The sequence below is a fragment of the Saccopteryx leptura genome, chromosome 1 (assembly GCF_036850995.1).
Source record: "Saccopteryx leptura isolate mSacLep1 chromosome 1, mSacLep1_pri_phased_curated, whole genome shotgun sequence".
NCBI lineage: Eukaryota > Metazoa > Chordata > Mammalia > Chiroptera > Emballonuridae > Saccopteryx > Saccopteryx leptura.
The window spans coordinates 124,502,475-124,516,418 of NC_089503.1; the positions used below are offsets into that span (position 1 = coordinate 124,502,475).

The 13,944-nt window shown below is 35.6% G+C and overlaps 1 protein-coding gene across 8 annotated transcripts in view; it reads left to right on the plus strand.

Moving 5' to 3' along the window:
* Positions 1–13,944, plus strand: part of CTNND2 (catenin delta 2) — a 944,271-nt gene that overhangs the window by 267,463 nt on the left and 662,864 nt on the right. Inside the window, exon 1 of one of the 8 annotated variants that reach the window (XM_066374449.1) lies at positions 2,803–2,844. The exons of the other annotated variants lie outside the window; for them this stretch is intronic. Coding sequence (XP_066230546.1) covers positions 2,839–2,844 — 6 coding nt within the window. The 5' untranslated portion in view covers positions 2,803–2,838. Of the gene's footprint in view, positions 1–2,802; positions 2,845–13,944 lie in introns of those variants that run through there. 8 annotated transcript variants of the gene reach the window in all.

Sequence of the window (13,944 nt, forward strand, 5' to 3'; positions counted from 1 at the left end):
CTACCCACCCATTAGTCACTTCATAGCCAGCTCAGTGATTAGATTGACTCAGTATCGCTATGCTTGTGTTCAAGTAACACTTACATTACTTAATATTGGCACTAGAGTATAAAAGTAGCATTGCTGGAAATTTGGATATGTCCAAAAAAGAAGCCATAAAGTACATGTATGTATAGGAAAAAACATTATATACACATATACATACATATATATGTGTATATATATATGCATACACACACCCATATGGTTCTGCACTGTCTGTGACTTCAGGCATCCAATGGGGGTTTTGAAATGGTCCTCAGTGAATAAGGGGGGACTGTGATACTAGGAAGAGCCTTCTCAGATGCTTGAGTGAAGTCTGGAGCATTGTTTTCAGACTTTCCTAGTTCTCCCAGTGCTACAAATCTATCAAAAAGACAAAAGATCTGTCTTATGGGACTTGTTCTTGATGACGCAATTTTGGAACCTAGTGATCATCAGTAATTTTTCAAATGCTTTTCAAACATCTCTGCAAATTAACTCAATTTTATTCACCATGTTATCCTCTACCTAGCAGTTAAAATAGATAAAATCAGCTTATCAGAAATAGTGAAAGAGCTTCCAGCACACCACATAAGGAGCAATAAACACATTTTTGTGAGGTTTTTAGATTAAATACCCATGGGTTGGTTCCTCAGTGTGTGTGTGTGGGGGGGGGGGGGGGGTGCGCACGTGCACGCGCGGACGAATGCACACAAGCACATTTTTTGTATGTGTGTATATGTAAACTCTTCCTATACTTTTACTCTCATATTTCCATGTAAAGCTTTATGTATAGTCTAGCATATGTTTCATTTTGTTAAAAAGTATGAACCAGTGTATTTCTGTGGGAGAGATGTGGGGTATCATAACTTCCGATACCTGAGGTAGTGGTAAACTTGCTGTTTTAGGTCTGCTAAAGAGAGAACATTAATTTCACAGTGGCAGCCACCAGAGACAAAGTTAGAGAGTTTAGCAAAATGGAAAACACATTCCAAGACCCAACCACTTAATGATATAAGTGGCTTAACACCCTGACTCTTCAATTTGTGATGGTTGAATATAATTTTGTAATTAGCAATGTGTATGTTTCTAATATGGTAGTGTTTTATATAATTTCAATGAATTATGTAAATGTCTTACCTGTATGCTTATATGATAGTTTTGCCTCATTACTAAATAGCACACATGCGATTATGTACACTTGTAAGACAATGCAATTAAATAGTTTAGATGAGGTAATAAGGAAGCTGCAACGAATAGTTTGAAATATGCAATTAAATGAAAGAAGAGGTAAACATTGCTGAATGTTTGGGGTGTCATAGACAAGTTAGCGTCACCATGTCACAAAAGACTTGGGTGGAAGAAACGTCTTTTTACTGCACTTGCAAAGAAAAGCTCCGTAACCAATGTGTTCTTAGATTTTAGTTGGGTTGTATTTCCATCATGGCCTCAAAGTTTATTTCACATCAGCTGTCTGATATATAGAATCCCTTATCTTCTTGGGATACATTCCAAGACTCCCAGTGGGTAGGCTGAAACCACAGATAATACCAAACCCTATATGTATCTATCTATCTACCTACCTATCTGTATGCATTTTTCTTTTTCTTCTACATGCATGTACTTTATTTGGAATATCTGAATTGCCAGCATCATTACTCTTACACTATGGGTTATTAAATAATATAAGGGTAACCAGAACATAAATACCATCTCACCAGAACAGCTGATCTGATAACTGAGATGAACACTGAATGACTAATGGGTGGGGAACGTCTGCATGGAGTTCCTGGACAAAGGGATGGTTCACGTCCCAGGCGGACAGAGTAGGTAAACAAGAGGTTTGTTTCATTACACTACTCAGAATGATGTATGGAAATTCTATGAATTATTTACTTCTGAAAACTTTTATTTAATACTTCTGAATTGAAGTTGACCTCAGGTAACTGAAACCATGGAAAAGAGAACCGCAGATAAGGGGACTACTGTTTCTAATACTTTTTACTCAATTTTTGAAAAAAGAGCATAATATGATTCTATACTGGTCAGCATTATTTTTTTAATTTAGAGTTTTTGGTCATTATTTGGCTTGTGTTGTTTCTGTATTACTAGGTTTTGGCTTACCATATATATTTTTGATGACTTCTTCATGTCACCCATTACTTCATGCTATTAGCGTCTAGGACTCAAAGTGTCATGTGTAGGGCTGGTGTGAAATAACTGATGTTTCTGGAATTGTGTCTATAACAAAAGTCATGTATATGATTGTGGGAAGGGGATGTCATGGACTGATCTAAGGATTATATGCCATTCATGGTTGGATTTTTGTGAGATTCATTTAGACCACTCAGTATTTCTGTATTGTATTAGGATATTAAGTGTCATTCAAAACAGTGGGCTGGTAGCAAAAAATCCCCAAATGGGATTAATTTATCTTATTTCAAAAGTTGCTCGGGATAGCTAGTTGGTTACTGTAGTAGAAGCTTCCTCAAATGAAAAGAACTGGGAAAAGATAGACTGACTTTTTCCACCTAAGATGGGAAAAGTTTTTCTTGTCATGGTGTCATAAGCAAGATCTTGAACTCTAAAGATAGAACCTAGAGATGCCATTTCTTCAAGCACACCTGTCAAGAGATGGACACTGGTATCAGAGACTAATAGGTCCTATTGTAAAGTTTTAAAACATCTTATTCCTGAGGTTATCTCCCCAATCTCCTCACCCTCCTCATTGTTTGTCCCCATCCTTCCAGATAGTCACAGAATTCTAAACCACCTTTCATGTCCTCACCTGTGACCCTGCTGTGACATTCATTCTGCATGGAGGTGAGTCTGATTGATTCCCAGGGGGCCAGCATACTTATCTTCATCTCATTCTATACTGTGGCTGAGATATAATTCTGAGGCTTCATACTGTGAGAGTACTGATTCCCAGTCCTCCTAATACTTCTCTTTCTTCCTCCTGTATTCTATATTGCTGATAGAAGTTGCATAGACTTTCCATACTGCCTTACTTCATCACAGTAGCTGACTGACTAGAAGACCAAGGAGAATTTAGATGATAGTGTTGATGTTCTCACAAATGACAGTTTCACTCAGAATGCATTAAACTGAACTTGTATTGCTCTGTAATATATATTTGGAGTGAAAAGAATATGTTTGTAATTTTAAAGTTCAATTTATAGTTAGTACCTAATCTCTATAGCAAACACCAATGCTATTAAAGTTTTTTGTTGGCTGTACTTAGGTATAATTTACAAATCATAAAACTGCCCACTTTTAAGGGTATAATTCAATGAATTTGACAAATGTAGTCAATCATGTAACCACCCCCAGGGTCATCAGAAGAATCTGTCCCATCACCCTGGAACGATTCTTTATGCCCCTTTGAAATCAGTGCCTTCTTCGCTACAGCCCCTACCTCTGGCAACCGTAGATCTATTTCAGTAGTTGTTTTTTCAGAGTTTCATATAAATGGAGTATTTAGTCTTTTGTGTCTGATTTCTTTTGTTGGCATAATACTTCTGGGATTCATCAGTGTTATCGAGTATATCAGTGATGTATTTCTTTTTATTTTTTTACAAGTATTTTATTGTATTTGTTTATCCAGTCACTAGACATCTCTATTTTTTGAGATGATGAATTAAGCTGTTATGAACATTCAAGTACTTGTCTTAGTTTGGGCCTATGTTCATCCTCTTGAGCAGATACTTAGAGGTAGAATTTCAAGGTCATATGCTAAGTGTAGTTTTAAGGAAAGCACCGAACTGCTTTCTGAAGTTAACTCTCCCCTTTGCTCTTCCCTTGGCAGGATGAGCTTCGGGTGCTCCATGTCCTCACCAGCCATTGGTATTATCAATTTTTTTTTTTTCATTTTAGCATTTCGGGGAGTTGTAGTGGTATATCCTTGTGTTTTTCATTTACATTTCTCCAGTGACTAAGTAGTGAATCTTTCTATATGCACATTTTATCATCTGTATATCTTACTGTTTGAAGGGGTCATTTAAATTATTTGTCCTATTTTTTTTAGTTTTCTTCTTCAGTATTATTATTATTTTTGAGTTCTTTATAAAAGTTTAATATATTCTGAGACAAGTCCTATATCAGATGTGGCTTTTGCAAATCTGTTCTTCCATTTTGGGGTTCTCCTTTTCATTTTTTTAACAATGTTTTTTGAAGGGTAAATGTAATTTTGATAAATTTCAATACATGCATATATTTATTGTATGTTCATGTGTTTATGTCATTTTAAAGAAACCTTTGTCTAACCCACAATCACAAATATTTTCTCTTGTTTTCTCATAGAAGTTTTATAGTTTCTACATTTAAGTCTATGATTGATTTGAAGTTGATTTCTTGTAGTGGTGTGAAGTAAGGATCAGGTCAAAATGTATCATTTTTTATTTCTGTGTATACTTCCCTAATTGTTTCATCACCATTTTTTGAAAACTTTATTCTTTCCCCATTGAATTGGGGTGACCCTTTATTTAAAATCAACTGACTGGCTTGACGAAGCAGTGGTGCAGTGGACAGAGCATCAGCCTAGGATACTGAGGACCCAGGTCCGAAACCCAAGGTCACTGGTTTGAGCATGGTCTTACCAACTTGAGCGCGGGGTTGCTGGCTTGAGCATGGGATCATAGACATGACTCCATGGTCGCTGACTTGAGCCCAAAAATCGCTGCCTTGATCCAAGATGGCTGACTTGAGCAAGGGTCACTGGCTTAGCTGGAGCCCCCAGTCAAGGCACATATGAGAAAGCAATCAATGAACAACTAAGGTGCCACAATGAAGAATTGATGCTTCTCATCTCTCTCCTGTCCTGTCTGTCTGTCCATCCCTGTTTGTGCCTCTCTCTTACTTGCTAAAAAAAAAATTAACTGACTGTATATATGTGACATTCTATTATAGTTTTAGACAAAATGTTTTCCCCTAATCATTCTAACAATAAAATTGAAACGAAGTCCTGTTTCTGTGAAGACTAAAAGCAAGAAAGGGCATACTAATTCATAGCTACCGTATTTTGTGAAATGTCACCGACAGATATTCTTATCCACCTTTATGCTTTAACACTTTCAGCCATGTGGTCATTTTTCTGTATGTTCTTTAAAATGCATTTGTTGACATTCATTGTAATTTTGTTTTTGTGGTTGCTGTTGCTATTGTTGTATTTTTGTTTACTTCTGATTTAGAGATAGTTGCTTCTAAAATATAAACCACAATTTTCAGTAAATTTCATGCAGCTTTAATTATAGAATCTGTCATGCAGAAGACTCTGTCTGTTAAATGAATGCATAATTGATAGCTACAGTTTTAACAATGGTAGTTACATCACTGAATTTTATTTTGAAATTGTTGTTTTTCTTTATTTATTTTTTTTTGTAAAAAATTTAAAAACATCCAGTTTTGGGTAATTGTTTTGATAGTTTCTAAATTTAACTTTCTTTAACTGGAGCAGAATCACTTTGTTCTAAACCCAAATTACAATAAAACACTTTTAAATAAATTACTCTTAATAAGTATAACTTTTTCTGAACAGTACTGCTCTGTTTCTTTCAAGTCAGCTTTTGATTTTGGGTTTGAAATCACATCTATTTAACAGAATCACATCTGAACTTAAATCTGTTTAACAAAATACAACCTACATAATATATGTAGACTGATTATTGTCACTGAATAAAATGACACTGTTGTCACTGAGTCTTAAAGGAATTCCATGCTATCTTATGCAAATGAGACAGCTGGATCATTTTATATTTTTACTCATCTCTAGATCTACTTTTCACATTTGCACCTTTTTCTCAATCAGCCTGTTGATGTAAGCTAATTTTTTTTATTGTTTGTTATATTGACTCTAGAGGGAGAGACAGGAACATTGATCTGCTCCTATATGTGCCCTGACCAGGAATCGAACCAGCAACCTATATGCTTCGGGATGATGCTCCAACCAACCAAGCTCTCTGGCTAAGGCAATATAAGCTCTTTCTTTAGAATAATGGAGGTGGCCTGAAAGTTCTAATTTCTTAGTGTTTAGTGTTGGTCAAGAAATAATCTTTTTCTTGACCTGTGATGGCGTAGTGGGATAAAGCATTGACCTGGAACACTGAGGTCACTAGTTTGAAACCTTGGGCTTGCCTGCTCAAGGCACATATGGGAGTTGATGCTTCCTGCTTCTCTCCTTCTCTCCCCTTCTCTCTCTCTCTCTCTTTCTCTCTCTTCTCTAAAGATTGAATAAATAAAGTCTTTAAAATTTTTTTAAAAAAGAAATAATCATTTTTATCCTAAATATTGCTAACATAATATTCCTTTTAATCATCCCTACCTAAATTATCACAACATTAAATTCCAAATATATATACTTTTTCTGTTATCTATTTATGGTATTCACAAACACACACACACACACACACACACACACACACACATCCTCTTATGAATAAATACAATTTTACAGCAAGAGCAGTCATTCAGGTCTAAACTGGTGGGAATTAAGCAACATATTTATCAATATTTTTTTGTCAGCTTAGACCTTGCTAGACTACATCTTTCTATTCTAGATCACAGACTTAAAGACTTTCTCCATACAGTTATTCAAATGTGTAGTTTTAAAGCTGTATTTGTTATTTTCTGTCTCTTCTAATAAAATGTAAGCTTCAATATGGCAGGAACCATCTCTGTGTTTCTTATTTTATATGTACTTCTCATAGAATTGTGCCAAATACATTGCAGAGACTTTAATATTATCTTTATTTTTTAATTTTAATTTATTTTTTAGAGAGGAGAGAGAGAGAGAGAAAGGGGGGGGGGAGGAGCAGGAAGCATCAATTCCCATATGTGCCTTGACCAGACAAGTGCAGGGTATTGAACCAGCGACCTCAGCATTCCAGGTCAACACTTTATCCACTGCGGCACCACAGGTCAAACATTGCAGAGACTGTAAATGTATTAATTAATGAATTAAAAACACAGACATGTAAACTTTCTGGGCTCTAAAATCTTTGTCTGAAAAACAGAGAGTACAAAATAGACTATCTCTGAGCATCCAATGAGATCTATTCTAAAGCCCTTAGCACTGTATGAGTGATTGTATCCCTTAATTTTCTACTTTTTTATCAGCCTATAAAGGAAGTAAAAATAACCTAATGCAAATTCATGAATGCATGCTTCTCTTGGTTTACATTTTTTCCTATAAAATGAAGAGCAGTCAGCCTGGAGGTTAAAAATCTCATACATTGTGTGGCAGAAGGAATATTTCCATGGAAAACTATCACAGATCAGCAGGGCAGTTTAAGTGTCTCTCACTCTTCCAGTGGAAGCAGTTTGCCAGTATATGTTTTTACGGTGCCAAAGAAACCTGTTGTTTCATTAATGTCACTTTGAAGGACATAATCATAGTAGACTAAGAATATCTACAATAAACAGAAAGTATTTTTAATTTTACTTAGGAAATTAAATTTAATGGAGTGACATTGATCAATACGAGTACATAGGTTTCAGGTAAACATTTCTGTAGCATTTGAACTGTTGATTATGTTGTGTGCCCATCACACAAAGTCAAATCATTTTCCATCACCTTATATTTGTTCCTCTTACTCTCTTCTCCCCACTCTCTCCCACACATCCCCCTTACCCTGGTGACTTTTATCTATGTCCGTGAGTCTCAGTTCTATATCCTACCTATGTATGGAATCATACAGTTCTTAGCTTTTTTCTGATTTACTTACTTCACTCAGTATCATGTTCTCAAGGTCCATCCATGTTGTCATAAATGATCCTATGCCATCATTTCTTATGACTGAGTAGTATTACATCCTACATATGTACCACATCTTCTTTATCCAGTTCTCTATCAGGGACACTTTGGTCGTTTCCATGTCTTGGCCACTGTGAATAATGCTGTGATAAAAAGAGGGGTGCATGTGTCTTTACATACCAGAGAAAGATTTTAAGAAGTGGAAATCCTACGTGTTTTGAAATAAAATGGTTGTTTTAATCATTCTGAAGGTAATATGAAAGATATTAGTGGTATTTGATAGTTTACTTTTTATTCCTTTAGGGTTTTTTTCTCCCATGATATAACTGTCTCAATTCCAGTTTGAAGTTCGACAGGATGTAAATAAATAATGCTGATGAAGACATTGTTGTGTGAAGGTGGGAAAGCTTTCATATCCTGCTTTTGTAGGGACAATTTTGCCCTTGTCCGAGGCATGTTTTTCTAGAAAGCACTGGACAGAGCTGTAGTCAATAGTATCGTTTTAGCCATATACATGGTCACTCTAATCAATTGTGCCATTTAGGATGGTTGAGATTAATCCAAATCAACAAAAACTGTTCATTTCATGCACCGACATGAATAAACCATGATCTCTATTTTTGATGGGGTCTCTTTATAAGAAAATAGTCTAAACTGTCTTGTATATTATCATTATTGTGTTTACTGCAAAATTCCTGAGATGTATTTGCTTTCTATTGATGTTTTATATTAAGCTGGCTAGTCTTTTATCTTCAATCGATGGTATATTCTTCATGTTTTATGTTTGTAATAAAATAAGTTCATTTAATTTTTGGTCTTCATTTCAAGTAAATCTTTGCTTGGAAAGCAGAATCTATTCAATATAAATTCCTATTCAAATCATAATTTTACGGTATAGTGAGAGCTTGTGGAACAAGTTACATGATTCCTATACCAAAATTTTATGTTAGGCAATTATTGGCAAATTTAAAAGAAGGCACAGGTATTGTTCTGCTCTCTGATTGTGAGGATTTAAACCCTACATTTGGGTCCCAGTTACCCATATTTAGAGACTATTGGATTTTAAAGGATCCAGTAAGCAAATTTGTATTAGTTTTATTTAAAAAATAATAATGAATATTTTATTTTAAAAACGATATATTGTGTCTATAGATACATGAATGTACAAGTCACAAAGGCTTTGGGGTAAGGGAAGGGAAGCTGCTTATTGGCAGCTTATGGAACAAACCAAGTGTGGCAGGCAAACTTTCATGTATTTAATGAAGCGATTCTTATTATTAAGAAATAGCCTAGGTCCTTGGAGAATGGGAAACATCACAGCACAGTGATGGTAGAATATTTCCATAACATCAGTGCTGAAGGATGGTGGTTAAACTGCTTCCTGTTCCGAGTCAGACTTTCTATTCTGGTCTCTTTGGTTGCATGAAGAAGACTCGATGTGTGTTGATGTATCATTTCTACATGTCTGAATAAAATAAGCTGTACCGTATTATGTTTGAAAGGTATGAATCGTGTTTCTACATTATTTAAGCACATTTATATAAACCACAAAGATGTGCTCTTTACAGTTTTTTTATTCTTCCCAACAAAAAGACATAAATTCCAAATTGAAGAAAATCGACTATTATCTAACAAAAATTTCTAAAAATTTTGGAAAAATATTTACTTTCATTCTCAATAGGCTACTGGAAAAGTGAAATATTTACATTTATCTATAATTCAAACCTACTTTCAAGGAAAATATAATGATTGATATAATGAACATGAAATTTGTATTTAAAAGATTTTTTCTTTATCAAATATAATTACTGGTAATTATCCACCAAAGTGTTTATGTACATATATACATATATGTATTATATATTTTGTTCCATATATGTACCTACATGCACACACATATATATAGAACAAAATTATTTTCTAAGTGCCAATTTGATACTTTAAAATGATAGTTACCTTACACAGTTTCTGTAATATTGACTTTACATGTTTACATATGACAGAATTATTACTGAAAGATAGATGTGAGTGTACATGTATGCATATAAATGTGTGTCTGCATGCACACATGCAGGTACTCAGCCAGAGGACTTGAAAATAAATAGTGATGAGCTAGAACCTAGAGCTGGACTTGTTCTCTGGCGGGAGACAGACAGTGTCAGCATGCCAAATGATGGCTAACCAGTCATTGTCAGTAGCCATTAACAGCTGCATCAGGGCCCTATTGGGGTTAGTGTGCCTGATCACCAAATAAACCAGCCCTTGGTATCAGGAAATGTTGGGAGTAGATATCAAAGGCACTGCTCTGAGTGTCATGTGGCACTTGTGCCTGGAACTAGGTAGAACTCCAGGCTGCAGATATAGAGGGGCCAGGGAAGTCACAGGTTACAAACACAGGGGCTTAAAATTAGATATGAAGACCTGGGCCCAGTGATCTATTGTTTTAAAATGTTGGTTTTATCATTATTCATGTATGTGAGGCCAACAGATCAGGAGATATTTGTCATTGAAAAGATAGTACTCACTTCTGGAGAGATGGGGGTGTCCTTCCCCATTCAAGGCCTTACTGGGAAAGTCTAGGCTGAGTCAAGGGGTAGAGGGAGCTTCGGGGTAAATGAGGGCAAGAGCCTTTGTTGTGGTTCCCTGGCAAGGAACAGGTGAGGCAAGCAAGGTAAGCGGTTTAGGACTGGCTAGCTTCCAGAAAGCTTTTAGAATAATATCAGTGGGCTCCAGGGGATAGAGACTTTTCCAAATTATGCAGGTCCTGGTCATAGGGTGATTAAAGCAAGGGAATATTGGCCCTGAGTGTAAGGGCCTAATAGCCAGGGGGTGGGGGTGGGGGTGGTAGGTGTTGTCTGTGTATTGGCTAGTTTGCATATGAAAGGGATGATAAAGAGAGAGCCATTTACTATCTCTGGGAATTAGCTAGCCCTGGGAGGAGCTGTCTCTCTAGCCCCAAAATATCAAAGACCCCAAGATATCAAAGCATTAGAATCACAGAAAATATGAAGTCACGATTAATACAACAATGAAATCCAACACTCTTGAGAAGAATAACAAATATAATAATAGAAGCTACTGTTTACGAAGTACTTACTTAAGATTTATATTTTTAAATATAGAAATACAAAATGCCTTTATTAACATTTTCTTTTCTTGCTATTAAAATGCATTTGATACATTATCTTAAACATTTTTCAAAAACCTATTGAAAAACAATTATAAAGCTCAATATTTGGCTTCAAAAAATTCAAATAATAATGAGTCGTGATTTTTCTTCTGTAAATTATCCAGATTCCCTCCGATTTGCATGCCCACTCCTTATGTACCAACAGATGGCACCAGTAGTTAATGGAGAAGGGTTATGACTCTAGCTGAGATAAGTGAGGGGATTTAGAGATTTTCAGCTACTTGTGCAGCATGAAGAAACTGGGATATTTTGAAAATGGCATTTTTATGTACTGGCCTAAGCCAAAATGCTTACACCTTCAGTTTGGAATGTTTGTCTAAACTCTGCTGTCATAGAAACTAGTACAGAACATTAAAATATCTTAAATACGTCCCACATCCAGGGTGCAGACAGGTTTGATCAGCAGAAACTTTTGCACTTGGGGTTAAAGCAGGCTAAATAACCAATAACCCACCAGGACCACCCATCAACTATAGTTCCAAGCACACACAGGCAAGGCAAAGGAAGGGATGATGCTGAGAATATGTTTTGATTTGTTTTCATATTTAAGATTCTTAAGTTTATAGTGCTTATAAATAAAATTTATACACCAGAAAAAAACTCCAGAAAGATACAGGCTTTTAAAAAAGATGGTCTGTTAATTTTACAAAATTCATATTTAGATTTATACATCTCCTATATAATTTACTTTAAAAATTGGAGTTAAAATAGTTTCCAGTTATTCAATACTATGTTCCCTAAAATTTTATTTTCCACAAAAAAAACCCCCAACAAACTTTTGAGAGATAAAATAATGCCCTGATCAAATAGAGATGCAAATGATGCCAATATATGTCGAGGTTCATCTAATTTTTGGAAGATTGGTTGGATGGTAGTCCTCATGTTTTCTTAACTGGAATATGCTGTAAGGATTTGATTATGAAAAAAATCTATTTATTGTTAACCGTACAACTGAATAAGAATTAGTTGTTGTTGATATTTTTACCAAATCCATTTATTATTATTTAACTCCAGAATCTATGAGAGGTGCATGTTTATAGGTATGGTGACTGTTGTGTTGCCAAAACGTTTCTTAGAAACAATTAGCAGTGTATTGTCAGCAACTTGTCAATGAGAGAAGTAACCAAAAGCTTTTTGCTTTTAAATCTAAACCTGATCCAAACTGACATGAAACTTAGTATCATTAATCTCACTAAATGTAATTGTATATGTTTTTGTAAAACTGTAATGTGTTGATTCTAGACATTTCTCCTAATTCCACAGTGTGTGTATAGCAATATGGTTATATATTTTTTAATTCTGCTTTCAGAAACACATCTAGACCCTGGCCAGTTGGCTCAGTGGTAGAGCATTGGCCTGGTATGTAGAAGTCCTGGGTTTGATTCCTGGTCAGGGAACACAGGAGGGTGACGTGATGAACTGCTTCTCCACCACTCCTCCTTCCCCTTTTTTCTCTCTCTCCCCTCTCCTGCTGAAGCTATGGCTCAAAAAGTTTGAGAAAGTTGGCCCAGGCACTGATGATGGCTCCATGGCCTCACTTCAGGCACTAAAATAGCTCTGTTGCCAAGCAACGGAGGAATGGCCCCAGATGGGCAGAACATCCCTTGGTAAAGAGTTTGCCAGATGGATTCTAATCAGGGCACATGCAGGAGTCTGTCTCTCTGCCTTTCTGCCTCTCACTTAATAAAAAAGAAAAAAAAGGAAGAAACACATCTAGGTCCAAGCGTTTTATATAAGGTATTGTGGACCTGTAATTGGAGAAGAGCATGCTTTGACATTTTTCAAATGATGTTAATTGAACATCCAAACTCAAGCAACTGATATGGTTAGATATGTTAGGGTATATAAGCAGAGAGGGGCAGAAAAAAGGATCAGAGTACAGAGCAGGCTGACAAAGTGCTAAACATGTACAGAATAAAGGAGAAAAAAATATTTAGCAACTTAGAAGGAGCTATATTACTCATCATTTTATAATCTATTATAATAATTATGTTAGGCCTAATGTCTGTTTCCCCATCCATAAAAGAGGGACAGCATACTACTTTATCTTTCTGAATTATTCCCATGTGCCAAGGGTCAGAAACCTTTGTCTGATATAATAAGTTAATGGTTCTATACCCCTCCTTTCTTTCTGGAAATTTACAGTGTCAGTTGGCATATCATTGGGTCTGAGAATTATGCAATAAAGACCCTTGTTTAACTTTGACCCAGTGTGTACCAGCATTATTTTTCTATAACACATATAGAAATATTGTTCCCTAGAAGACTTTTTTCAGAAATGGCTTATATTTTTCAGCACATCAGTACTACCCAGGAATGAAGGTCATGAGCCATATTTTATTCACATTAATGTGTTCCTGACTTAACAAAAAGCTTTGAATAATAGCTGCTTGATAAATGTTTGTTGAATGATTACATTAAAAAATTTCTCATCAAAGTACAGTATAATGTACACACTCTGTAAATGACGAATGAATGATAGATGAGCTAAAAAAAAATGGTAGCAAAGAAGGCAAAGGATGAATCAAGCTTAAGGACTATGATATCAAGTACCTTGTGGGTGTTAGAGGAGATGAGAATGAAATGGTATCAGAGACCCTGTGAGTGAAAAATGCCCAGGAATTTCTCTCCAGTGTAGAGAAATAATGAAGATGGTGTCACTAGAGGTAAAGGAAGGATCACATTTGACTGACACTCTTGAACTTGGAAATAAATGTAGGAGATGATTGGACAAGAAGAGTTGGAGCTAGCATTGTGGTATTGAGCATAGATAATAGGAAGTTATAACATTATAAACCAAGACAGGGAATCTAGAAATAGGAGCATTTGTTTAAGGGAGAAAAATAATGTTATGAACAGGATTTTTAGCCACCCCTTGCTCATCCATGGAGGTAACGGGCACTTGGCGATGCATTCCTGGTATGTTTTAGAAAACATGGGACAACAGATGACCAGAAGGCTAATACACATAAATATGATGGAT